Consider the following 24,545-nt stretch of genomic DNA (forward strand, 5'->3'; position numbering starts at 1 on the left):
TTTCTTTCAATGGTTTCATGAGCCCAAACTCCATCTCCCCAGCCAGACTCTAAAGTTCTCCTGGGTTCAGTTCATACCATACCCCCTTTGCCCTATCTCTTGGAGCTCGATGTGCAGTATGAACATGGGAGAGAAAAAGAAGTAAGAGACTGTGTATGTGTTTAGATGGCTCTCAGTGCTCCTCCTCTCCCTCCTCCAAGTAACAACAGTGATAATAGTTAGATTAATAATAAACCCTCTGGCTTTTGAGGGTCCCTGGGCTGAACTGAACTGAACTCTTTAAATGCCTTCTCTCACTTGACCCTTGACCCTTGACCCTTGATAGCACCGCAGGAATGAATATGTGCTGGGGGGCTGCTGAGAGATCTGTGAACAGAACAGCAAAGCAGGGGCAGCTTTGCAAGCCGTGACCACTCACTCAGCCAAGTTCAGAACACACTGAGCAGGGTGTGGTTACTTCCAGGTCTTCGAATGAAGGATACCAACCCCGTTCCCTTTTCTCCCCAACACAATCCAACTGATGGTTCTAGTGCCCCTATTATCAGCTGGGCTCCCAAAGCAGAGACTCTTCTGGAGAGGAGGCTTGTACGTCTGGGGAGCAGAGTTTGAGCCCCCTCCCTACCACGTTTCTGACATATTCCTTCAAGGTTGACCACAACCCACAGTGAGAAATACATATTATACTGCTACTCATATATATGTCCCAAAGATTTTTATGAACATGTGAGGCCTTCTGTTATTTTCCTATTCTATTTCATTCCTTCATTGAAAATGAGAATGTGAAGAAATTGGAACCCATATATATCACCAGTGGGAATGCAATGGCATAGTCTCTTTGGAAAACAATTGGGCAGTTCCTCAAAATCTTAAAAGTAGAGTTATCAAATGATCTAGAAATTCTATTCCTAGGTATATATCCAAGAGAAATTTAAATATACTTTCATACAAAAACTTGAACATGAATGTTCACAGCAGCATTATTCTTAGTAGCCAAGAGGTAGAGATAAACTGAATGTCCATCAACTGATGAATGAATGAACAAATGCAATGTATATCTGTATAATGGAATATTATTTAGCCACAAATAGGAATAAAGTACTGACACATGCCACAGTATGAGTGAATCTTGAAATCATTATGCTAAATGAAAGAAGCCCAATCACAAAAAACCTTATACTACATAATTTCATTTATAGGAATTGCCAAGAACAGGTAAATCTATAGAGATAGAAAGTAAATTAGTGGTTTCCACTGGGAGAGAAAGTGGGGTAAATGAGGAGTGGGTATGGCTTTCTTTTTAGGGTGGTGAAAATGTTCCAAAACTAAATTGTAAAGGTTGCAAAACTCTGTGAATATATAGAAAAACACTGAATTGTATACTTTAAAGGGGTGAATTATATAGTATGTGAATTATATCTCAATAAAGCCGTTTAAAAATGATGGCTGTGATCCAATCAATTGATTTCACCACCCCAAATGGGTCTCAACATGGTTGAAAATTACTGTTGTAGAGCATGCTACCCACTCCCCTGCCCCCGCCTGTGCTTGTCCTCTTCATGAGAATCATGGCTTGACCTGGAGAGTTGGGGAGCCTGCAGTCTTTGGGTGGGCAGATGGAGAGGCAGATGGAGAGGGGGTGAATGTGTGGAAGGAGGGGTAAGAACCATCTGTGGCACAATAGCCATCATCCTTCTCCAGTTAAGGAATCCTGACTGCATTTTCGGCAACACATGCACAACAAAAAGACCACATTGCTCAGTCTCTGTAATAGTTGGGTGGCCAACAAAGCCTTTGGTGTGATGTCTAGAAGAGCTCTGGAAGGGACTGACTCAGCCAGGATGGGTGCCCCCTTTGGTCCCTCACCACTCCTCTTCTCCTTGCCTTGATTCAAACATGATGGCTCAATCTCTGGAAGCCACCTCATGACTCTGGGAGTGGAGGGCAGTCCTAAGGCTATCAAAGCAAAGGACACAAGGGGACTGGGTCCCTGATGCCTTCTTGAAGCCACCTGGGTTGCCCATCTCTGCACTTCTTCTATGTAACTGAACAAATTCCAAATTTGCCTGTGCCACTGAGTTGTCTCTGGTATCAGCAGCCAAAGGAATTTCTAAATGATATGCCATCTAAATGAAGAAAAATTCCCCTCCATCATATATGAGCCAAGGGTAGACCTTTCAAGAAATACCAGCTACTCTTCCACCCAGGCCTTTCTACCTCCTTGCCTTCTGAAAGAACCGCTCCCTGAGTCCCAGGTCTGAAGGGAAATGAGAAACCAAATACCTTGTGATTTTAAATATCCGCAGTAGCCGGACACATCTCAACACAGAGATGCCCAAGGGAGACATGATCTTGGTCTCCACCAGGATGGTCTCCAGGATGCCACCACACACGATGAAACAGTCGAAGCGGTTGAAGAGGGACACGAAGTAGGCCTGTAGGCCCAGGCTGTACATCTTCAGCAGCATCTCTGCAGTGAAAAGGGCCAGCAGCGCCTTGTTGGCCGTGTCTGGCGTGTTCAGGCGAGGGGGTGGCATCCCAACATGGGGATGATAGGAGGGAGGCGGGGAGGAGGGGAAAGAAAGTAGTAATTATCAGCACTGGAAAAAAAGCCCAGACGCTCCCTTGCCAGCCAGAACACCTCTCCCCTATGTTTCGGCCAGAACAGAGCAACTGGGGGCCAACTTGTCAGGAAAGGGGTATCTAGTTCTAATCATATGCATCAAAGGCTTTGTGTGCCGACCTTCTTTACTGCCCCCGGCTGCTTTTTCAGAGATCAGGAGTGCAGCTCTTGAGAGGTGAGTACTCTGTCCAAACCCATCAGCCGAAAGGGGGAGCCAGGCCACCTGAGTCCACCCTCTGCACTGGGAGACTGTCCACCACACAGGGTTCTGGAATGCAGCCACCGTGTCTGCCTGACTCCCTGGGAGTGGAGCTGAGGCACTGGTTAGGGAGGTCCCCTTCTAGGGCTCCAGGGAATGGTGGTGGGTACTAAATGCCCAAGGAGGACAGCTCCTCATGCTCAGGCCACTACTGTCCTCCTTCCTGGCTTTTTGCTCACATTATCCACACACGTTCTGGCAGGCCCACCTGCAGGTTACAGTGAGGCCTGAAGTATTGAAAATCTGTTCAGAGAAGTTGGCCGCCAAGGGTCTGAGATAGCCAAACCAGGGAGAGCATGTGTCTTTGTCACCTGGACCCAATAGCCACTGTTGGGGCAGGCAGACCATGTGCGCCCAGCCAGTTGAGCCACGTCTGTTTAGAATGAGGTTGTGCATTTTACTATGGGGCTTGCGAGCTGTCAGGCCCTTGGTGTCCCCAGCACGGCCTCTGCCAAGAGCCAGGGACACTGGCGGCTTTCCCGCCAACCTTGTGGCTGTAACTATTCGCTCCCTGGATTCAGGGCTGAGTTAGCAAGAGTAAAGAAGGATGGCGCTTGGGGCTGCTTCTCACCTTGCACCTCCGTGAGCCAGTGGGGCTGGTTGTAGTGTTCCGAGGCAATGGTGAGAGTGTTGAGGAACACCAGGAAGATCACAAGCCAGTAGAAGACATTAGACTTGACTGCGGCACGACACTTTCTTCTGCAGAACCGATTCCAGCGGCGCCAGTAGCGGCTGGAAGAGGAGCAAGGAGACAAGGAAGGCGGGGCAGAGGGGGTTGTGAAATGCAGTGTTCTTCCGATCTGAAAGGCACCATACTGGTTTCCTTTCTCCCCTTAATGGACTTGGCCTCAGCAGAGCAGTACAATCTGGTGGCAAGGAGCTAAGCCTCCTGTCAAGTTAACTGGGTTCTACCACTTACTTGCATGGTCTTGGGTGTGGCCCTGACCCTTCTAAGCTTTGGTTCTCCTATTTGTAAAACAGGAATAGGTGAAACTTACAGGGTTGTTGTAGGGATTGATAAAATACCATATAACATATCTGGTATAAATATGTATTTTTATTTTATAATAATGACATTATTCAAAATTGTATCACGCAAATTAAGAGTATTATTAGTAGTGATGGTAGCAGTAGGACTAGTAATGGTTACCATTAATGAAACCTCATCCATGCCTGTTACCATACTAGACACTTCTCATGCCTTCTCTTTAATTCTTTAAATAACCCCCCAAAGCAGGTGTTACTCTGATTTTGAGGAGGAGAAATCTAAGGGCCACAGAAGTTGAGTACCTTGATGGATATCACACAGTGGCAGAGCCAGACTTGGTTTTCCCCCCAGCCCAGTCTCTTGCCCAGATGCTGCCTCGTCTGTAAGGTGTAACAGGAGAATCTGGATCAGAGGTTCTTTGTTTTTATGGGGTTATGGAACGTTTTGAGAATCTCATGAATGTTTAGATCCTTTGTTCAGAAAAAACGAGCATACCCACATATACACACATCTCTGTATACAAGTTCATGCAGCACATGGTCCCCTGGAAGCTCGGCCATGGTCCATATAATGTTCCTTTGGTCTCTTGGTTAGGGACTTATGTCAATGATTCTCGAACCTGGCTGTACATAAAATTACCAGGGGAAGCTTAAAAAATGACCATCAACCCTCCCCAGTACCCAGGCTTCAACTACAAATCAACTAAATCTGATTCTCTGGGGGCTGGTAGTTTTTAAAGCTCCCCAGGTGGTCTAATCTGTAACCATGGTTGAGAACCATCAAGCTAGATGATCCCAAGGAATCACTCAAATTTTAAAATTAGAGACTCTTATTCTAGGAAACAAACTGAGGGTTGCTGGAGGGGAGGTGAGTGGGGGATGGGGTTATTGGGCGAATGGCATTAAGGAGGGCACATGATGGAATGAGCACTGGGTGTTCTACGCAACTGATGAATCACTAAATTCTACCTCTGAAACTAATAATACACTATATGTAAACTAACTTGAATTTAAATAAAGAATTTAAAAAAAACAAAAAAAAATTTTAATTCTATGGTGGAGGAGTTTATAGCTTATCCCTAATTTCATCCTATATGGACACAGAGAAAATATGTTTGGTGATTCTGTTGACCAAACAATAAATGCTGACAGTAGCAGCAAAGGAGAGAAGGAAGAGGATGCTGGAGAGGTGCTTGGGAGGGAGACTATAGAGGCCATGCTGAGGATTTCCAGAGAGAGAATGATGGGATTTGATTTTAGAAAGCCAAACAACCAACAAAACACTTTCTAGATCAAGGGAAGTATGAGAAATGCTCTTTTGGCCATCTGGGCAGGAGATGATGAAGGCAGTAGCTTTATTAATGGAAAAGAGGACACTGTGTTGACAGAGTTATTTTGAGACAGAATCAATAGGACTTTGAGTCTGACTGGATGTGCAGGGTAAGAGAGAAAGGTATGGAAGAGACAGCCAAAATTTCTAGCTGGGGTGGTTTGAGAGAGTGGGACCTCTAACTATTATAGGTGCAGACAGGAGAAGCGGTACTCTGGGCAGGAGGTTGCTATAAGGAGAAAGATGAGGCGCTCAGCTCAGGAAATAGGTTTGAGCAGGTCATATATATAGAGAGACCCAGCATGCAGTTGGAAGGCAGTGCCCTGTTTGGGTAATAAAAAAGGCAGGGGGAGGAGCAAAGCAGCATCTCGGAGCAACAGTCCATGAATATCTGTATTCAGGTCTGTATTCTAGATTTCCAGAGATGCAGACCCCTGCTGCCCTGGATCCCTCCATCCAACCCCAAAATGGCCTGTCAAGATAGCTTGACTTCATCTATATTTTCACTCTGTATTTTCTACCTACTATCTGTGGAAAATTCTGTTACCAAACCTTTGTTAACCTCTATTATGAGATTAGAAACATGAGAAGTACATCTAAGAAGAGAACTCTGTCCTTGGAACGGCAGGGATAACTTAGTTTTTGGCCTGCAGAATGGGGAGTGAAGAAAGAATTAACCAAATGCTGTTCTGGTCTGACCCTAGCTCATTGTGGGTGCCAGAATGCCATCTCCAGTGAGCCCTATCCCTTTGTCGGGGACACTTGTCTGCTACTTGAGGCTAATTCACTACCTAGAGAAGAAGTGCATCCGGGTCAGAAAAGTAAGGTTTCCAAATGCTAGGGAGGCTTCCCTCCCCAGACATACCACCCTGGGTAAGAGTAAGCATGCGGGAGGGTGAAGAGAGAGGCAAAGGATGGGATAAGGGGTTCTAGGCGGTCCTCAGTCTCCTCTGCATTTCACTAGCTCTTGGTACTGAGGAGTCTTATCTCATCAGGGCAGGACTCTGCTTCTTTCCTGTCATTGTGGTTATTAATTCTATAGAGAAATTTGGTACGACTATTTTTTTCCTGAAAAATGAATTTTCAGGACAAACTCATATCTGACCTTAAATAGCTTACATTGTAGTTTCAAAGGGTGTTTTAAATAGATATAATCTTTTGTTAGAGAAATCACGGAAAATTGTTACTCAGAGTCCAAAGGAATCAAGTTTGCATTCCTTCACAGTATGTAGAAATGGACTCGGAGTCAGTTTAATACTGAGAACTCGATTAAGCTCCTCTTTTCCAAAGTTTGGGATGTGGGGTGCCACATGGTCAGGCCTGTCCCATGGGTCTAGAACTGCCTGACCCCCTGAAGGAGTTGTTGTCAGAGGCAGGGTAGTAGCTGTCAGATGTGCTCTTCCTGTGCACAGCCAAGGGAGTCACATGGATTTGGGCTGGGGTGGGGGTGGGGGTAATTACTATCCAGAGAAAGTATTTAAAGATAATTATACACCTCCCACTCTTCAAAATATAGCTTTGCTTGACAACTGGTTTCCTGGCAACACTTCCTACGGTATAATAAATGTAATGATTTATTAGAATGTGTAAATTTATTTGTGTGTTTACATATGCATGGAGGATATAGAAATTAAATGATAAAACAGGGAGGAGAAATTTGCCTGCTATTCATGTTCCCTTCATACTAACTAGAAAAGTCACTTACTCTAGAAATAGAAGTTCCTATATGTAGACATAGGACAGAAGGGCGGATATGAATGTGCCTAATCCACTTCAAAATTCTATATCATTGCAGTCCAATGGGAAATTTCTGCTCAACTCACCCTGGGATCCACCTTACCTCTTCCTAAGTCTGGGCCTTGCTCTTGCCTTTCCACCTCCATGGACTGTCCCCACAACTGCCAGGACCTCCCCTTTCTATGCCCTGCTCATTCTTGAGGCTTCAGCTCAAGTCCCAGTTTCTCCATGGTGAATTTTTCTAGTCTCCCCAGGCTCAGAATTCCTGCCACACTTATGTCTGCATTACTCATTTTAGGCATACATTAAAGAAATATTTATTAAATACTTGTCCTGGGATAGGTACTATATATTCATCAGTTAAAGCTATAGTCTTTTTCTGCATAAAACTCATGTGGGCAATAAAGACCCTTAAGCAATCAAAGAATATGCTTAGCACCATGGCAGGCTCTGCAGAGGTGCCACAGGAGTGCACCAAGGGTCTCCTAGCCAGTGGTGGAGGAACCAGCAAAGGTTACCGAGGGGAAATGGTTTCCCATTTCCCCATATTGTCCCCATATTTTATTGTATGGCTCTTGTCTCTCCAGTGAGATCAAACGACCCTCAAGGGAAAGGGACTCTATCTTGCACTTTGCTATAGATCCGCAGTACTTAGTGCAGTCCATCTTCCCTGGTAGGGACATTTGACTGACAGATGGTAGAACAGCAGAGACAACTCTATGATTTACTAACTTCTTGCTGAAGACAGTGCTTGAGAGCCCTGGAACTCTTGTGACCCAGGGATGAAGGTGGGGTGAGGAAGGGGCAGCTGCTAAAGGAGTTTGCTTGGTACATAATTTTGGATAGGCATCTAGAAGAGTAGACAACATCAAAATGGTGGACACACTAGGCTATTTCTAGATGCTGGAATAAGTTCCTAGTTTTTCTTTAACTGAGAACAAGCATCTCAGGAAATGATTCAATTTAATTCTTTTATATTATACTTAAGTAACTTAGAGTGGACTACAAGAGAGTAGACAAATTTGGATATGTGCCTTGTCCCAGCTGCTCATTTCACTGAAGATGGAGCAAGACAGTCCTCCCAAATTTTAGAACTCCATGGGATTCACTTCAGAACTCGAAAAAGTCAAGATCTGGAAATTGACAGGTTATCTGATTAATCCCTGCAAGTTGCACAAGGCTTTCTAAATCATTTGTTCCTTAACTGTTTAAATCCTATTCTGAACAGTGAGCCCCAAATGTTGCAAAATTCCTTATTGTGACTATTTCCTCCAAGTGGAGACTTGGCTTACCAAAGGAATACCCTAATATTGTAAGTCAATTAATTTGCTGAATTTCCCCTAAAGTCTCTCTTCTAGTATTTCTTTTTTTTTTTAAGATTTTATTTATTTATTCGACAGAGATAGAGACAGCCAGCGAGAGAGGGAACACAAGCAGGGGGAGTGGGAGAGGTAGAAGCAGGCTCATAGCGGAAGAGCCTGATGTGGGGCTCGATCCCATAACGCCAGGATCACGCCCTGAGCCGAAGGCAGGCGCCCAACCGCTGTGCCACCCAGGCGCCCCTCTTCTAGTATTTCTTTTAAGTAAACTGTGACTTTGCATCATTCAGTATTGCAAAAGAATAGGCTGGTTGGAAACTCAATTTGTCTTATTTGTCATTGTTAAACAGAGAAAATGATCAGGATACTTTAATTTTTTTTAAACTCAAATTTTAGAACCTTTTTTAGAGTAAAGCAGCTCTTCCCTGCTTACAAGGTTATGTCTGAGTTGCAAAAATTCTCTCTCCATTTTACCTCTATACTATGCTTTTCAGTCACGGCTGCCACAAGCAGACAGGAAGTACAAGGAGACATTCTTCTCGCATCTGTAGTGGAAAACTTCACAGCAGACAGAAACGGCTCCAGGTCTACTTTGATAATTTTTATGGCATTTTGAATCCATTGACAGCCTTTGATATCCCTTAAACACACACCATCAGTGAGCTGTAGCATCTAGACTAGAGGGCCACTGTTTGCTATCTGCTCAGACCTTTTAGGGCCACACTATCTGGTGCAGTAGCTACTAGCCACATGCGGCTCTTGAGCACTTGAAATTGGCCAGTCCAAACGAAGACACGTTGTAAGGGTAAAATACACTGGATTTCAAAGACTTAGAACAAAAAAAATATGAATGTAAAATATCTCATTAGTGATTTTTATATTAACTACATGTTGCAATGATAATGTTTTAGATACATTGGGTTAAATGAATTATATTAAGATTAATTTCACCTGTTTCTTTTTACTTTTTAACATGGCTACTAGAAAAATTTAAAAAGTCCTAATGTGGCTCACATTGTATTTCTATTCAACAGCACTGCTGTAGAGCTATGGGTCTATGCCTAAGATATAGTAGCTGAGCTGAAACAGGGGTTAGTATTCCTGGGAAGAACCTTTCACTAGGCTAGCACAGTGGTTAGCAATATGGGACCTGGGTATGGGTTCTGACTTGACTAGATGTGAGCATGTGACCCTTGGCCTCTCTCAGCTTCAGTATCTTCATCTGAGAATGGGTTGAATGGTAGTGCCAAACTACTGGTAGTACGCCTTTTGGGAAAACAGTTTTCTCTCTGTATTTCTGTTGTATCTTAAATAGTAACAGCAGAGGGAGAAACCCTTCCCAGAGATCCAATGGCTGGAATACAGGAGGTTAAGTAGATAGCAGGTTGAACTAAGTCTCAAAACTTAGCAAAGAGTCCCAAGGTTTAGGCGGGGGCATGGTTTCTCTCTCTTAAAAGTACGGGTTGTGGGGGCGCCTGGGTGGCACAGCGGTTGGGCGTCTGCCTTTGGCTCAGGGCGTGATCCCGGCGTTATGGGATCGAGCCCCACATCAGGCTCCTCCGCTATGAGCCTCCTTCTTCCTCTCCCACTCCCCCTGCTTGTGTTCCCTCTCTTGTTGGCTGTCTCTATCTCTGTCGAATAAAAAAAAAAAAAGTACGGGTTGTACCATAGGTCACTGGATAGAAAAATGTTCCCAGAGTCTCCTGGGCAATCTCTTACTAGACAGAGTGCATACAGAGATGTTGTTTCTCTTCCAGTCCTTCAGATCATGTTCATTCATTTGTTCACTCATTCATTTGTTCATTTATGATTCATTCATTTGCATGTAATGAGAATGATATTTTGGAAATATTTTCAAATGGATTTTTGTATCCCTTTTCTCTTATTTTGTGGGGGCTTTGTAACTATCAGGAACGCAGAGTGCTTTTTTAGCTTTAGCTGTCAAATTAGACATTTTGTTTGAGTTTGTGTAAGCCTATTGTCTTACTGAGATAAGACCATTCATTCATTCATTCAGCAAATATTAATTCAGCCCCTATTATGTATAGTCACTTCTTCAGTTGCTGGAGATAAAGCAGTAAAATCCAAGCAACATCAAGAGAGAAAGGATTTTTTATATTTCTAGAACTCTCTTTCATGTAATAAGGGCTAGGCCTGGTAGATTTGACCCTAGGTTTTTTAATGTAAAGGAGGTCTTGGCTTGGGAGAAAGAGGAAGGGGAGAAAGGCCTACATTTTCTGGTTCCAGTGAATTATGGGAGAAAGAAGGTATTAGAAATAGAGGTTAAAGTCAGACACCAGAGTCCTCACTTAATTCTCAGCCCTGGGTGCCAAGTCTCAAGAGGTTGCAGAAGGTTGCTTTAGAAACACCCAGATAGTCACGGGGAGGCCCAGGGATGCTGAGGCGAGTAGGTAGCCTCTACTGGGTATAGTATTGGGGGGGGGTGTCTGCAGGCCGCTGGGAGAATGTCATCATTTGGCTCAGAGCTCTATCCAGGCTGGTGCAGAGACAGCAGCTAGAGGCAGATAGGTAGGTGAGACCGCCATAGTGCTCTGGGTTCCCCACAGCTCCTTCCTGGAGTGGAAAGGACCTGGACATGTCCACAGACTCAGATGGGGTGTGGAGGTGCTGAAGTTAATGACTGACAGATTTTGGGGGTCAGACAGCAGAGGCGGAGATTTCAAGATCAAATGTAAATATGGGGGGGCATATTTAGACTCCAGCAGTGGATGTCTAAACCAGATGGGCTGCTGTACCCCAGTAAGGACCTGAAAGTTCAGAGAGAAGCCCAGACTAGTCATCGGACACTGGAGATAGGCAGAGGACTCAGAAGGATTCCCGGAGCAGCCCTCCCAAGCCCTCTTTACTTCCCGGGATCTTGAAGTTTCCTGCCCCCATGCATCCAGACTCCATCCTGGAGAAAAGCTGGGGAAGTGGAAATATGAGAGACTGAACATTTTACCTTCAGGGACTATTTAAAACATAGCATCGGGTTCCATTTACCCAGCTGGACTAAAATTTAGTGTTATTTATGCTCCTGCTACACAGTGGGTGAGGCTAGGGAAGCAAGATTAGATCAATTACAAAACATAAACAACCAATATTTTTGGCATGTGCAAGCTTTGTGGGGGAAAATTCACATCTTCACTTCACAAATCCATTAATTCATCCATTCAACATATATGTATGGACAGCCTACCCCTGGTAGGCACTAAGCTAGGCTCTCTAGAAAGAATATGTCTGAGGCATGCAGAGTCTACTGAAGGAGATAGGCCTGTGAGCCAGTAATTGGAGTGTAGTATGCTAAGTGCTGTGACAGAGGTATGAACAAAGCACTATGGGAGTAGAGGGAGGTGAGTAACTTCCCTGGAGAGTTTGCCAAAGACGTAGATGTACCTTTGAGGTTCTTAACAAAAACCTGAATTCTCCAGCTGAAGACATGTGGACACAGTGATTTGGAGAGAAGAAAGGCTGTATGGAAATGCCTTGATGTCTAAGAGAACAGGGAACATTCTGGTGACGGCAAGAAGTTCCATGTGGTTGGCACAAAGAGTGTGTGCAGGGGAGTGCCGGAGGTGGGCTGAAAAGGTAGACATGGGGCTGAAGACCATGAGTCCTGTGGAAGGTTCCCAAGCAGAGCAGTGTCGTGATCCTCTGTGCTTTCCATAACCCTTAAAGTTCAACTCCGACTGTGTTCCATCAACATGAAGTAGACAAGAATAGTAGCAAGTGTCCACATTACATTTATTTTAACTGGACTTCATCTTATAAGGAAGGGAGACACATTAGGTCCCCCAACCTCCCAGGGATGGTACTTGCCAAAACGAATGGCAAAGACTATTCAACAAATATTGATCCCTAAATTATATGCGGGATCTAATCTAAAAGTCTTTTCTTAGTAGCAATACAAAAGAGAGCCATTTACTCCTTAGAAGAACAGTCTCACTGTATCCTCCACCCTGTAGGTGTTGCCTTGGACTACCCAGAAGTGTAGCTGGGGACAGAGCTAGCATGCGGTAGGAAAGAAGAGCATGCAATTCACTTACCTGAACTTTGATTTGGAAATCCGGTGGCTGAAAGAGAAAAAACAGACTTTACCAAGTGATATGTATGCATATTCTTTCATTTAAAAGATGTTCAGTAGTCCCAGAGAAGTTTGATGGCCCTGCATGACTAGAAATGGGGGCTGGACGGATGTGTGGAGTGAAGTAGAATGACTCTGGAGAGAGAGAACCCTACTTGTCAGCGTCTCTTGGCGTGTTTATATGTACGAACATGGAAACTGAGGGCTGGCCCAGCTGACATGTCTACAAATCTAGTATTTTCTAAGTGGAACCAGTGGTTCCTGGAGAGGGAGGGCGCCATGTGGCACACAGCATCTGCCCAGCAGGTCCCACAAAGTCAGGTTAGGCTGTGTGTTGGGAATGCTGCACCTTGATGAGAACGATGCAAGAGAGGAAGGCCTCTGCAGATATGAAGATCTTACTGGAAACCACAAGCAGGAACATGTCATCACAGACCGCACTCTTGTCCCAACAGGATCCCAGCCAATGCTGGGGTATGAAATGAAGATAAGTGAAAGAAACCAGCTGGGAACTGAGAGGCCACTACAGTCCTGGCTTGAGAGCTGCAACTGGGCCTAAAGGAACAGCCACAGGTCCTGACAGAAACCCAGGATGCTGACAGTCACATGGAGCCTTGAAGACGTGGGGGACTTCTGGGCAAAAGCACAGGGCAGGTGTGACTCAAAGGGTCACGATCTGGGGAGGGAGGTCCACTGAAAGGAGGAGCCTTCAGGGAGGCCCCGAGGCTACTGAGTTCATGTTGGAGAGTCCAGGGGAGACTAGGAGGAGGAAGTGTGGGAGAAGGAAGGGAGGAAAAAGACAGAGAGGGAGAGGGAGAGAGAGAGGGAGGGAGGGAGGAAGGGAGGAGGCAGGGAATGTAAGCACTTGAGACAAAACAATCGAAGGCAATGTGTCAGAAAAGGCTTTGATGTTCAGGGAGTGAACAAGAGAGATTGCAGGTGGAACAACCATGCTCAGAGGGACATGCAAATGTTGGATACAGAATGCAAGTTAGAGGTGAAGAAAGTGATGGAGACACTGGTAGGGAGACGCAGACAGAAAACAGGAGCAGAGAGTTCAGGAGGCGACCGCAGCAAGCCTGTGTTGTCCCAGCTCAGCACAAAGCGAGCTCTGTCGCAGAGCAAGAAAACAACCTCTCTTGTTATTTTTTATTAAAAAAAAATTAAACCAGAAGATGTGACAGGTGGCAAAGCCATCGTGCATGAGATAATTATATCTCTGGGGCACTGAGAATCCTAACCAAGTGCCTTTACTGCTCTGAACTGTTAGCTAATAACCTTTTCCCACCCCCAAGGCTGCCTGCTAGGGCTGGAGTGTTTAATCACATGTTAACAAAGCATGTGGGAGGGGGACCAGGAGCCAAGGGCAGCATTTTTATTTAGAGCCACAGTTTAATGGGGGAAACAAATGTTTTCCAGCTGCTAATTGGGTGATGGAGAATTGGGGTCCTCTCTTCGCCAGCAGAGCCATGCTAAGCTTGGGACCTTCAGGGTCTTCACTAGGCTTACTTTTGGACAGTTGACTCTCTTTGCTGTTAGGCATAAGCCAAAGTGGATGACCGTGGCCTTTAGTCTCATGACTCTGTCTACAGAGCCTGGCCTGGCCCGAGGCCTTCTCTCAGAAATGTCTCAGTGATCCTCTTGGGGGTTTCCTTCAATGCAGACCATGTGCTCTTTCCTTTAAGGTTCTCTCAGTCCAAGGGGGTCATAAGCAAAAGTGGATTCTTAAAACCCAAACTCATATCTTCCAGGGAAATGACTCTGGAATGTGGGCATGGAGAGGGATCAGAGCTGAGGTGACTTTTTGAAATGATGTCCTAGTTCTAGTTCCAGCATGGTCATGAACTATGGACCCTTTCTTGGCATTCCAGCACATTCTGAAGAGGAGGAAATGGAGCAGTTAGTTACAAGTCCTGATTTATAACCCTTGACACCACACTTGAAGACTGATTTTTTGTTGTTGTTGCTTATCTCAGGGGATTGTGAGCATAATTTTAGGCCCACTGGGTCAGAAATGTTCATCCCCTTTTAAATACCACATTACTTAAGCACCCCTACTTAAGAAAGTGGAGGGTGTTGTTCAAGTGGCAAGTGTCTGGAGGCAAAGGAAAATCCCAGCTCTTGGAGAGCTGAGGTTAGAACTCTGTAAAGCCCAAGTATCTTGATTCCTCCATACTCCCTTATATAGGTGGGAGTCAACTGTAGGACTCCATTTCATGAAAACAGATGGACCCCATTGCTCAGTAGCCTCACCTCTTGGGAAGTAACCATTGGCTCAAGGTTTGGAAAGCTGGTCCATCTCACCGTGTGAGTAAGCAAACTGGGGATCATATGCAGGTCTGGTGTCATGGCCCCTACTCCACACCCTGGGCTGGCTGATGTGTGGCAAATGCTTCTTCCTACTGGTTTTTAAACCAGTTCAGATTCCTCAGAACAGTAGAAGCTCTAGCTTCTCCAAACCCCTATGGGGCATGCACAATTTGCTTAGAAGTCGTCTTGGCTTTTTCTCTCATTATTCTCCTAGTGAGGTACGACTCCTACCTCGTGTTTTCAATGGCTTACAAAGAAAGGCAAGGAGGTGGAGGAAGTAACTCACACTGAAGACCCACAGAGCAATTCTACTGGGTTGGACCTGAAGTTGCTTCAACCCAAGATACTTTCTCTGCCCAGGCCTCCAAGACAAACCTTCTAGGGAACCATGATTTTCTCTGTTGATATTAAGGTTCGAAATCAGAGACGAACCCCAAACTCCTTTCGTTTGCTTAACTACTTACTTCTTGGGAGCTTATTTATATTTCAGCCTTTCTCCCCTTCTTAGAGTGATGAGCACCATATGTTTACTACCTGCAGAATGAAATATCTCTCTGAATTATCCCAATTTGCCTGTAACATAAGTCAGATGGCACTGCAGTCACCATCCAGGCTGACACACATCTGACTCAACCTCCTTGACACCACAACTTCAACACTGTCCACAGCTGTTATTCCTAGAAGGGTAATGGACCTTGTCATCACAGAGCACTGTTTCAACAACTGGGTGCTGAACTCAGTTGCTTCATATTCTGGCCAGAGTCTCTTTCTCTATTTATCCTCCTGCTCTTGCTCTGAAACCAATCTTTGCCCTCACTGGGTCTTCTCCATCATTCATCCCCTTCCAGAGCTCCCAGGCTAATGCTAGGCTTAACTTCCAGTTCTCTGCTTGGCCCCAGCATCACATGGATGTTGTCCTCAACACACAGCCTGGGACTTGTACTTTGCCTGTCTTGCTACACCGCCACCTTGGTTCACGCCGCTGTTTGTTTTTAGTGCTTCTGGGCTACGCAGACTGCCAAAAAATCTGTCAAATCATTTTGCGAGCCTGCCTTCCCATTTACGATGTCAGTACTGCTTAGTGATCTTTTAGTGACCTCCTGGTGACTCAGTAGCTTGAGTCTTCTGTACTGTTCTTAGGTTCCTAGGACACCTAACCCCCACTTTCTGTGATGAGATGACAGATAATTTGGTATGAGTCCTATCATTGACTCTCTGTATCAGAGCCTATATCTGATTCTGTATTCTTTATAGAACTCTAGAGTTTGAAAGCTTGGAAGGAATCCTTCGATGTCACCCGGATCTATGGGTTGTAGGATGTTTTATTCATATGAAATCTTACATGGAAGTCCAAACGTACAAGAGATGAAAATGGCCCCCAGGAGTCCTGAGCCTCTGCTAGGAGCACCCTGAGCCAACAATCAAGCCAACTACTTCATGTCCCAGAGGGCGAGACCAAGACTCAGAGGGGAAGTGCTTTGGTTGGGGTCACATAGCTAGTTGGTGGCTGACTGGGACTTGACCCCAGGACCCCTGATGCCAGGTCTCTTTTTCTATCTTCTAATTAGTCCCAGAGGTAAGGAACTCCTTCTTCCTGTGTAAATCTAGCGTCTCCAACTGTGTCTCTGAAGTCAACCTACTTATTTCCATTCCGGCATCTTTAGAACCTCCATTTTCACTGGCAGCTTCTCTGCTGTAAAGACTGCCCCAATGTTTACTATGATGAAAAATAAGCCCTCATCTGGCTATTGCTGCCTCCCCTTCTACTTTCTTATTTTCCCCTCTCCCTTCCATGGCCTCACTTCTGAAGCGAGTGCCCTATGCTGGCTCCTTCCCACCCTTCTCCTTCATTAAGACTCCAGCTCCAGCAAACAAGTTCTGTGGAGTGTGGCTCCAGAACCCATGAATAACCCAACCACTTTATCTCCATGTGTGACTCTAGCCTGAGCCAGCATCATCTCACACCTCACTACCTGCTGTCGAGGCTGCTGCACCGTGTTTCACTGCGTTCCCTGCTGGCCTCGCTTCTACCTATTCTTTCCCTGACATCCGAGTGATCCTTCGAGAATGCAAAACTAACCCAATCAACCTCTCTCGCCAGGTCCATGCTCTTGTGATTTCTCACAGTCTTGTGATAAAGACAAAGATCGTTAGGGGCCTACCTGGCCATGCCCCACCTCCAGCCTCACCTCCCCCCTCCCCCCCGCATGCTCTGGCCTGGCCATACTGGCCTCTTAGTTCTTCCACCCAAGGGCCTTGAAACACACTGTTGCCTTTGACTGGAACGTTCTTCCTTACTCTTCACCTCAATAATGTATGTTCTCTCTTCAGTTCTCATTTTAAATTTAATTCTTCAAAAAAAGTGTTTCCTAACTTGCCAGTCTAACCTGTTATTAACCCTACATTATAGCTACTTTTCCTCCCTATCACTTAACCCTATTTCTATGACTTATTTACTTGCTTACTGTCACTTCCACACCAGATTATAAACTCCAGTGAGATGGTATCAATTTTTTTCTACTGTTATGCATCACCATCACTTTGCACCAAGTAGGGCACACTGCTGAATAAATAGTTCTCTTGAAACTCTCCCGTGGCCTTCCTGCAAGTACTGCTGTCTGTTCTCTTAACACCTCTTCATCTGTTTCACTTACTTGTTCTTATTCGTCTGTCTGTCAGTTTCCTGAGATTCAGCCCTTGGCCAACCCTCATCCTATAGCCTCATTAACATTAGTAGTTTTTATACTGATAACCTCAAGTGTGTGGCTCCATCCCCGTTCAGAGCTGAGCCTTGGACCTCCATATCCTGTTGCCTATATGGTACCTGCAGGTCCCTCTGTTGGACCCTTGCTTCAAATTTTACTTCAGCATCCTTACTGTTTTCTGTCTTCAAACTCTGATGGCTCCTTCTTCATCACTTCCCTCTTTCCCCAAAAATATCATATTGCAGTTCCTTTTTCTCTCTGCCCCCACCTCCTCAGGGACCATCTTCATCAGCTCTTCTCACTACATATAAATTCTCATCCTGACCTCATCTGACTATACAAGTCTTTTAACTCTTAGCTGTAAAAATGCTAGCCCCTCACTATCTCCTCCCCATCACCCTCAGTCTCAGCCCCCAGCCTGTTCTCACACTGTTTCTCCCACCAGGAATGTTGGCAGTCTTAGCCCATGGTTGTCTGAGGCAAGGAGTGTGGTGGGGCTGGGGAGAGAGATGGGGAAAGACCATAATTTATTAAGTATGTATTATAATCCTGGCACCGTGTCCACGTATTTTACATGCACAGAGTAGAAGCATAAATGTGGATATTCATAAGGATAACAGGGACCATTTCTACAAAGCTCTTCCAGCCTGCGGAATGTGTCCTCAAGGAAATGACAGATATGCTAGAGGTGCCAGCTTCCCTCTCTGGAGGATAATCATGTTCTCCTTCCAACAGATTTCCATGCTTTCCTGATATATACTCTCAAGTGACTTCCTAGGGTGAGGAACTTCCCTGGTCCCTCCTGGTTTACAACTTGGACTATGCCCCAAAGCCTGAGTTGCAGGGTCTTCCACCATAGAGAACTACAACCCTTCTTGGTGTCAAGATCACAGAAAGGCCTGACAGACTTAGAAGGTTTGCTGGGGCCCATTTGCAAAAACTTGAGTGCTTGGTCTGTATGGCTCCAAAAGGAGAAGAGGGAAAGTCTTGGACTGCTGCTTAAAAATGTAATTAGCCCTGTATTTTAACAACATTTTGACAATAATTGCTTCCCAATGATGCCGAGAAATCTGCAGTGCAGACTCCCTGGTGCCACTGTCAAAGTGAGTGATGCTGAAAGCCCTGTGTACCCTGGAAATAGAAGTTGCAAGAGCCAGTCTGTTCCTAAGCCTTGTTTTCCCTTCTCCTTTCTCAGAGACCATTCTCAAGGCTGGCTTGTGTTCAGACTTACCTACAGAGAATCTTTTTAAAAGGGTTTGCTCAGACTATTGAGTCATTTCAGGGTTGATGCTGTTCCACTGAAAGAGCGATTTAGAAACTCATTTCATTTGGGACTGGTCCTACTCAGAGCCTTCTGTATGCAGTGCCTCTCAGTGACTGGGGTGAGTTTACAGTTCTTACACCACCAAGCCAACAGGAAAAGCAGGTTCCATTTCCCAGAGCAGACCCTGAATGCTCCAGGAGGTCTCCTGCCCAAGGTCAATGTGAATCCTTGACAGAATAGGACTTTAGTCTTTGGACTTTGCTGAGATGCCGGTAATAGAATCAGCAGTTTGCTTATTTTTAGCAGTTAAACTATTTTTTCCCTTCATTTTTTTTGGGGGGGGGTGAACATTTCCCAGGGACTACTCGTTTCCATTTTTAAGATCAAAGATGGGTGATTGTGATAGTCCATGTGTAAATTGTTCATCTGTGCCCCTGGCCCAGTCCTGGGCCAGTCAGCTCCCCAAAGCCTGGGGCCTGGGGTCTGATCTAGGGGAAGGGAAGCTGTGGGCATCTAGGCTGGAGCTACTTTTGGAGGAAGTGCCTGGCCATGTTCCAGGCTAAGCACAGGTGAATTTCGTATTAACTCCAGTTTGTACTTCAGGCTTCTCTGTTTCCCTTCACTAGGGGGTAACTAGAGTTGCAGAGAAGGACCAACATGTTGATTATCTCCCAGGGTATTTTCTTACCTGTTTCTCTTCTTCCAGGTCAATTTTACCAAAATGGAAAGGGTGGTTAGCAGGACCCAGGGACCCTCACATAGGTGCCTCATGTGACAGGTGGTGAGAGGGGCTGGGAAGAAACAGACTTCAGAGCCACCTACAACCTCCCCTCACCGTCCCCCTACCCCTGTCCTATATTTCTCTGATGTAATGGACAGGGGCTCCAAATCCTGAGTCAGACCCTCTCACAGAACTGGAGACTGGCCTTAATGTTAAGACTCCTCCCCCTGCTCAAGCCAGGGACCTCTTTTCCCCACACAAGTCACTGCCTGAGCTTTCTGTTTCTCCGGCTTCTGCCTCACCCATGATGGGCATGGTGACTTCAGGACACAGCATCCCTGCCCGCATCCCTGGAAAAGCCCGAGTCCCTGGGCTCACGGTGCCTACTCACGCCAGCCTGGCCCCGCAGTTCTCTCCCTCGATGTCACCTCCAGCCACGTTTTCGGTGTTGACAGACTCGGTCTCGCTTGTGGGCATACTCACTACAAGAGTCAAAGGGATGCAGAACAAGGCATTGAGAGTGGGGAGGGAAAGGGGAGAGAAGAGCATTAGTTTGCAAAACACCTGGTCCCAAGACTGTGGGCTACTTGGGAGGAGGAGAGCCTGAGCAGCATCTGTAGTGTGTGTGGGGGGGCAGCGGTGCTGCTATGAGCAGGTTGGGGCACTGACACTGCCATGGCCAAGTTTGGGGGTTTCCTTGACCATCATGCCTGCTGCTTGTCTACAGTGAGTTTAACTAGTGGGACTTACTTCCTGAAAACACTTTGAAACACTTCCTGAAAATGTTGAATCCTTTCCTCCCTGCAACTCTGTGCCCTCAGAAAATCTGTGCAAGCTTTTCCATTTGTATCCACTACTAGCCATAAAAAGAGGAGCTTTCATCAAAACATTTTATTTTGCTTTTTTCCCCACCCACCAATTCTAAGGGGTTTCATCCCCAAACTTAGGGTCCAGCTTGTTTGTAAGAAAGATGTTTTTGCTGCCTCATGAAGTACTAGATGGATGTGGAAGACTGCCCCCTTACTTGTAGTGCACACTGGGTCTTGAGTCAGTTCCATATAGGACCATACCTGAAATAGGGAGCTTGAAATAAATGCCTTTTACCAGAATTGTGTACTAAGATTCAAACTAGCATTACAGACACCAGGAGTGGGGAGCATAACTGTGGAATCCACCAATTAAGTTTAAATGTATCTTGAAGATAGACTGCAGGTAGACTGGGATGTCATTTCCCCTTCCAGCAATTCTGACATTCTGACCCCAGCAGGCTGACTTGGGATATAAACCATCTAATTCCACTGGTGACAATCTGATCAATCTCCACTCCCTCCCCAAGGCAGCAGTGGGTTGCATTTCCAGAGTGGCAGCAATTTTCTAGCTTGGAACCCAATGTAGTGGCTTAGAGAAGCCATTATTTTATCATTATTTTTTTTAATTTCAAATAGAAGTTTCACTCAAGAGAGTTCTTCCTCTTCACCTTCTCTTACCCTTTTAATATGATGCAACAATGAGTTTTATTTTTGGCAACCCTTGTTCTTAAGAGTGGCCATTACAGCATTGGTCCTGGTTCCGTTCTCCTTGCAGAACAGAACTCCTTAGGTGGTGAGAAAATCACTAACTTTCAGCAGCCACAGAATCTGCAATTAGTGAGGGTGTGGCATTGAGTGATATGGCACCTTGTATAAGTCCCCATAGGGCCACCACAGCCCAGGAAAAGCTTTTACTGGTTATATGGATAATATTTTTGGATGGTGATTTTCCAAGGTTCATTTCTTTTGGATGAAGACAAGCTGGGTGGGTGAGAAGAGACTCATTTCAGGAACATGTAAGATACAAATAGAAAGCCAGTCAAATATGTCATGTATGAGAGACCTTTCTACCCTAGGACTCATTTTTAATACAGTTGGGTAAAAAGAAATCTAGATGCCATTTCAAAGAAGGTTGGTACTGGATGAGACTTTGGATATTACCTAGATCTAACTTATTCCCTTCACTTTATAGGACAGGAAAGTGATGTTTAGGGAAGAGAAGATGCCCAAGTTCACGCAGCGGTAGGACTTGGTCTTGAGTACAAGTGTCATGACCCCCTGCACCATGCTCATCTTGACTGCCCCTCTGTCGACTAGCTCCCTACTCTATACTTTAAAACAGGATGAGGTTCTTATAGCCAAATCAGGCACTGGAAGCATCATAGGAGCATGATGAATAGCCAAATGGTGGTGCTGAATTTTACAGCATTTACACACCCTTTGTAGGCAGAGGTCTGAGGGAGCTGGTGTGTGAGGCCAGACCTTAGGGATGTTTTTAACACTGGGAACTGGGAAGAGAGCATCTTCAGAGCTTGCCAGGTTCCTTCCTCCATCCACACTATGGAAGAAGTCATACAACTGAAGAGCCTTCAGTCCTTTCAATCCATCTATCTCTGGTCATCTCTGACCCAAGTTTCCTTTAACTCTTCAAGCATCATTGTTTAAAGTTAAAGAGCTCTGGGGATGCCTGGGTGGCTCAGTCAGGTAAGCATTGGACTCTTGGTTTTGGCTCAGATAATGATCTCAGGGTTGTGAGATCAAGCCCCGCATTGGGCTCTGTGCTCAGTGCAAAGTCTGCTTGGAATTCTCTCTCTCCCTCTGCTTCCCCTCCACTCTCTCTCTCTCTCTCAAATAAATAAATAAATAAAATCTTTTAAAAAATAAAGTTAAAGAGCTCTGACTTTGTGAAACTTTGCTTCCAGAGAGCCCCTTATGTGTTAATGGAATGGTATGATGGTGGTTGTGCTAGGCTTGGAAATACAACCAAATTAGGAGTGGATGGGCTTGGGCTTTAGGAGGAACCATATCACCTCCTAAATCAAGGAACCGCCTGTAGCAGTACCAAGTTGGCATTTACAGTGTCCTTAATCTTGGCGGGCACTATCCAAAGGAAGGGTTCCACCAAGGAATAGCTGCTGCTGATTGTCATGTCTGCTGACTTTATACATACGAAGAGATGACAGGGCAGTGACTTTGAGTGGGACAGATAACCATCCCCCTACAGACACAGACACAGACACACACACACGCACACGCACACAAATACACATTCATGACCACTGGATCACAAGCCATTGAGAAAAATGCCCTCCCATAGAGTCTGGTATGTACTAATGCACATTTACACACATAGAGCACAGGGCAACATTACCATGGGTTTCTGTGGAGTGACTAAACCAAGCAAACTTCCCTTTCTTCTGATCAAGCAAGCCCGCTGGAGTGCCTCCTTTCACAGACAAGATGGTCAGTGTCAAGAACCAGGAACAAGACATCAATAGAGAGCATGCAGTCAGCCACGGGCAAAAGAAAGAAACAAGGAACTCAGCTTTCACATAGAACATTCATTTTCATCTTTGAACATAAACTAAGAAAATTGTAAAAAGCGATAAACCAAAACACGTAAGAAAACATAACAAAGTAGAACCAAAATCCCAAATCACATGAATTAATGACACAAAACAAATGATGGACCCTGAGGAGAAGGAGTTACTCCAGCAGAAGCTTTAGTCTACACTGGTCTATCTAGTTAGTGGCTTTGAGGGAAGAGCTTCCTGGGAGAGGCCACCACTCATCCCTGCTGACTCCCTGGGGAGGTGCCCCTTTTACAGGCTCCAGTAGGGTAACTGCTAAAATCAAACTAGCATTGGTGCTACCCCTTCACTCCTACCTGATGGCCAGGTGACTTGACCTCTTCCCCACCTGTAGTGGATCCACCCCTCCCTCACCACTTACACTCAGATCATGCCATTTGCAGATGGAAAACAGCCCATGGATCTACTTGCCCTTTTGTCCAACTATTCAGTCCCATTCAATAAAGACCCATCAAGTGTTTCAGGCCTGATCATATCCAAAATGTGTATGTATCTGCTCTTAATTAGTTTAACAGGTGAAGTAGTTGCTCGATTGCTTGTTTATGGGTAGTCTTTTGAGGAGTTTGGTGTATAAGAGGGAAGACTTCTATAAGCTTCTTTTGGCACTGGGCTATAGTTGAAGAAGAGCGTGCTAGGGAGATTGTAAAGACAATAATTACCACAAATGGAGGAGGGGGAACTCTGTCTTCTGCAAAAGACTTTGAGTTCTGGTTGTCAAATCCTTTACCTAATCCCAGAGAGAGAATTTTCCCACTCTGACAAAACTAGTATGAACTGCACTTCTGCCAGGCCCCTCTGGAGGGTGCTGGGGATGAGTGGTGAATGAGGCTTAGTCACAACTTATTAATGAGGTGGGAAATCTGCTACCACTTGGGAAAGGAAGCATGTGTCTTGATGGGGAATGGGTAGGTGGCCCCATCGGTTCCAGGAAAGGGCATGAAGGGAAGGTCAATCCAGGTTTTTAGGTGCTTCTTTATTTTATCCACTTCCCCTGGAACTTGGATCACCCTCAGTGAGCATCCTTGAACTCTGCTTGTTAGTGAGAATTCTGAAGACTGGTTCATGAAAAAAAGGATCAGTCTTATTTTTAACCTAGGTAAAGGGCCATACCCCAACCACACATCTTTAAAATACAAAGCTTGGGGGGCGCCTGGGTGGCACAGCAGTTAAGCGTCTGCCTTCGGCTCAGGGCGTGATCCCGGCGTTATGGGATCGAGCCCCACATCAGGCTCCTCCACTATGAGCCTGCTTCTTCCTTTCCCACTCCCGCTGCCTCTGTCTCGGTCGAATAAATAAATAAAAAATCTTAAAAAAAAAATACAAAGCTTGGAATAAGCAAACACTTCTCAAAAATCCCGTATGAAAAAAGCACTGAGGGTTAGGAGCTGAAATCAATGGCCTGGTTCCAATTTGCCTTATAGTAAAAGATATGTCTCAGCTTAGAATGATAACAATTACTGAAGTAAGCATCTCATAGTGGTCTTTTTTTGGAGGTGTAAAAGGGTCAACATGAGGCTGCCAGTCACCAAGTTCCTGTCTGTTCACATGATTGTCTGGGGGAACAAGAGTCCTGGTCAGTAATGGAAAGCCCAGAACACTGTGACCTGTTATACAGAAGCATTAGTCAGCTTCTGGCCTTGGCATCAATATTGCCCCATATTGTTTGCTTTCAGAAATAACTGCATGATAACTTTAAAAACAACAGAAAGAGCTTGATAAAAACATGGCCATTCAATGTATGACTGAATTTGACCAGGGCTGGTCTTTCACGTGGGCAAAGTTGGAAGCCACTGATGTGGAAAGGGATTT

General features: G+C 45.3%; 1 protein-coding gene across 29 annotated transcripts in view; it reads right to left on the reverse strand.

Moving 5' to 3' along the window:
• Nucleotides 1-24,545, reverse strand: part of CACNA1C (calcium voltage-gated channel subunit alpha1 C) — a 734,056-nt gene that overhangs the window by 136,843 nt on the left and 572,668 nt on the right. For 17 of the 29 annotated variants that reach the window (XM_087855496.1, XM_087855495.1, XM_087855502.1 and 14 more), the window contains 4 exons: nucleotides 19,728-19,818; nucleotides 12,299-12,325; nucleotides 3,451-3,611; nucleotides 2,281-2,506 (listed from right to left, as the gene is read on the reverse strand). In XM_087855496.1, coding sequence (XP_087711622.1) covers nucleotides 2,281-2,506; nucleotides 3,451-3,611; nucleotides 12,299-12,325; nucleotides 19,728-19,818 — 505 coding nt within the window. Of the gene's footprint in view, nucleotides 1-2,280; nucleotides 2,507-3,450; nucleotides 3,612-12,298; nucleotides 12,326-19,727; nucleotides 19,819-22,516; nucleotides 22,592-24,545 lie in introns of all 29 variants that reach the window. The other 12 variants (XR_015721584.1, XM_087855491.1, XM_087855492.1 and 9 more) reach the window with 2 other exon arrangements.

This window comes from Ursus americanus, chromosome 25 (assembly GCF_024610735.1).
Source record: "Ursus americanus isolate L20-20 chromosome 25, mUrsAme1.1.p, whole genome shotgun sequence".
Classification (NCBI taxonomy): domain Eukaryota; kingdom Metazoa; phylum Chordata; class Mammalia; order Carnivora; family Ursidae; genus Ursus; species Ursus americanus.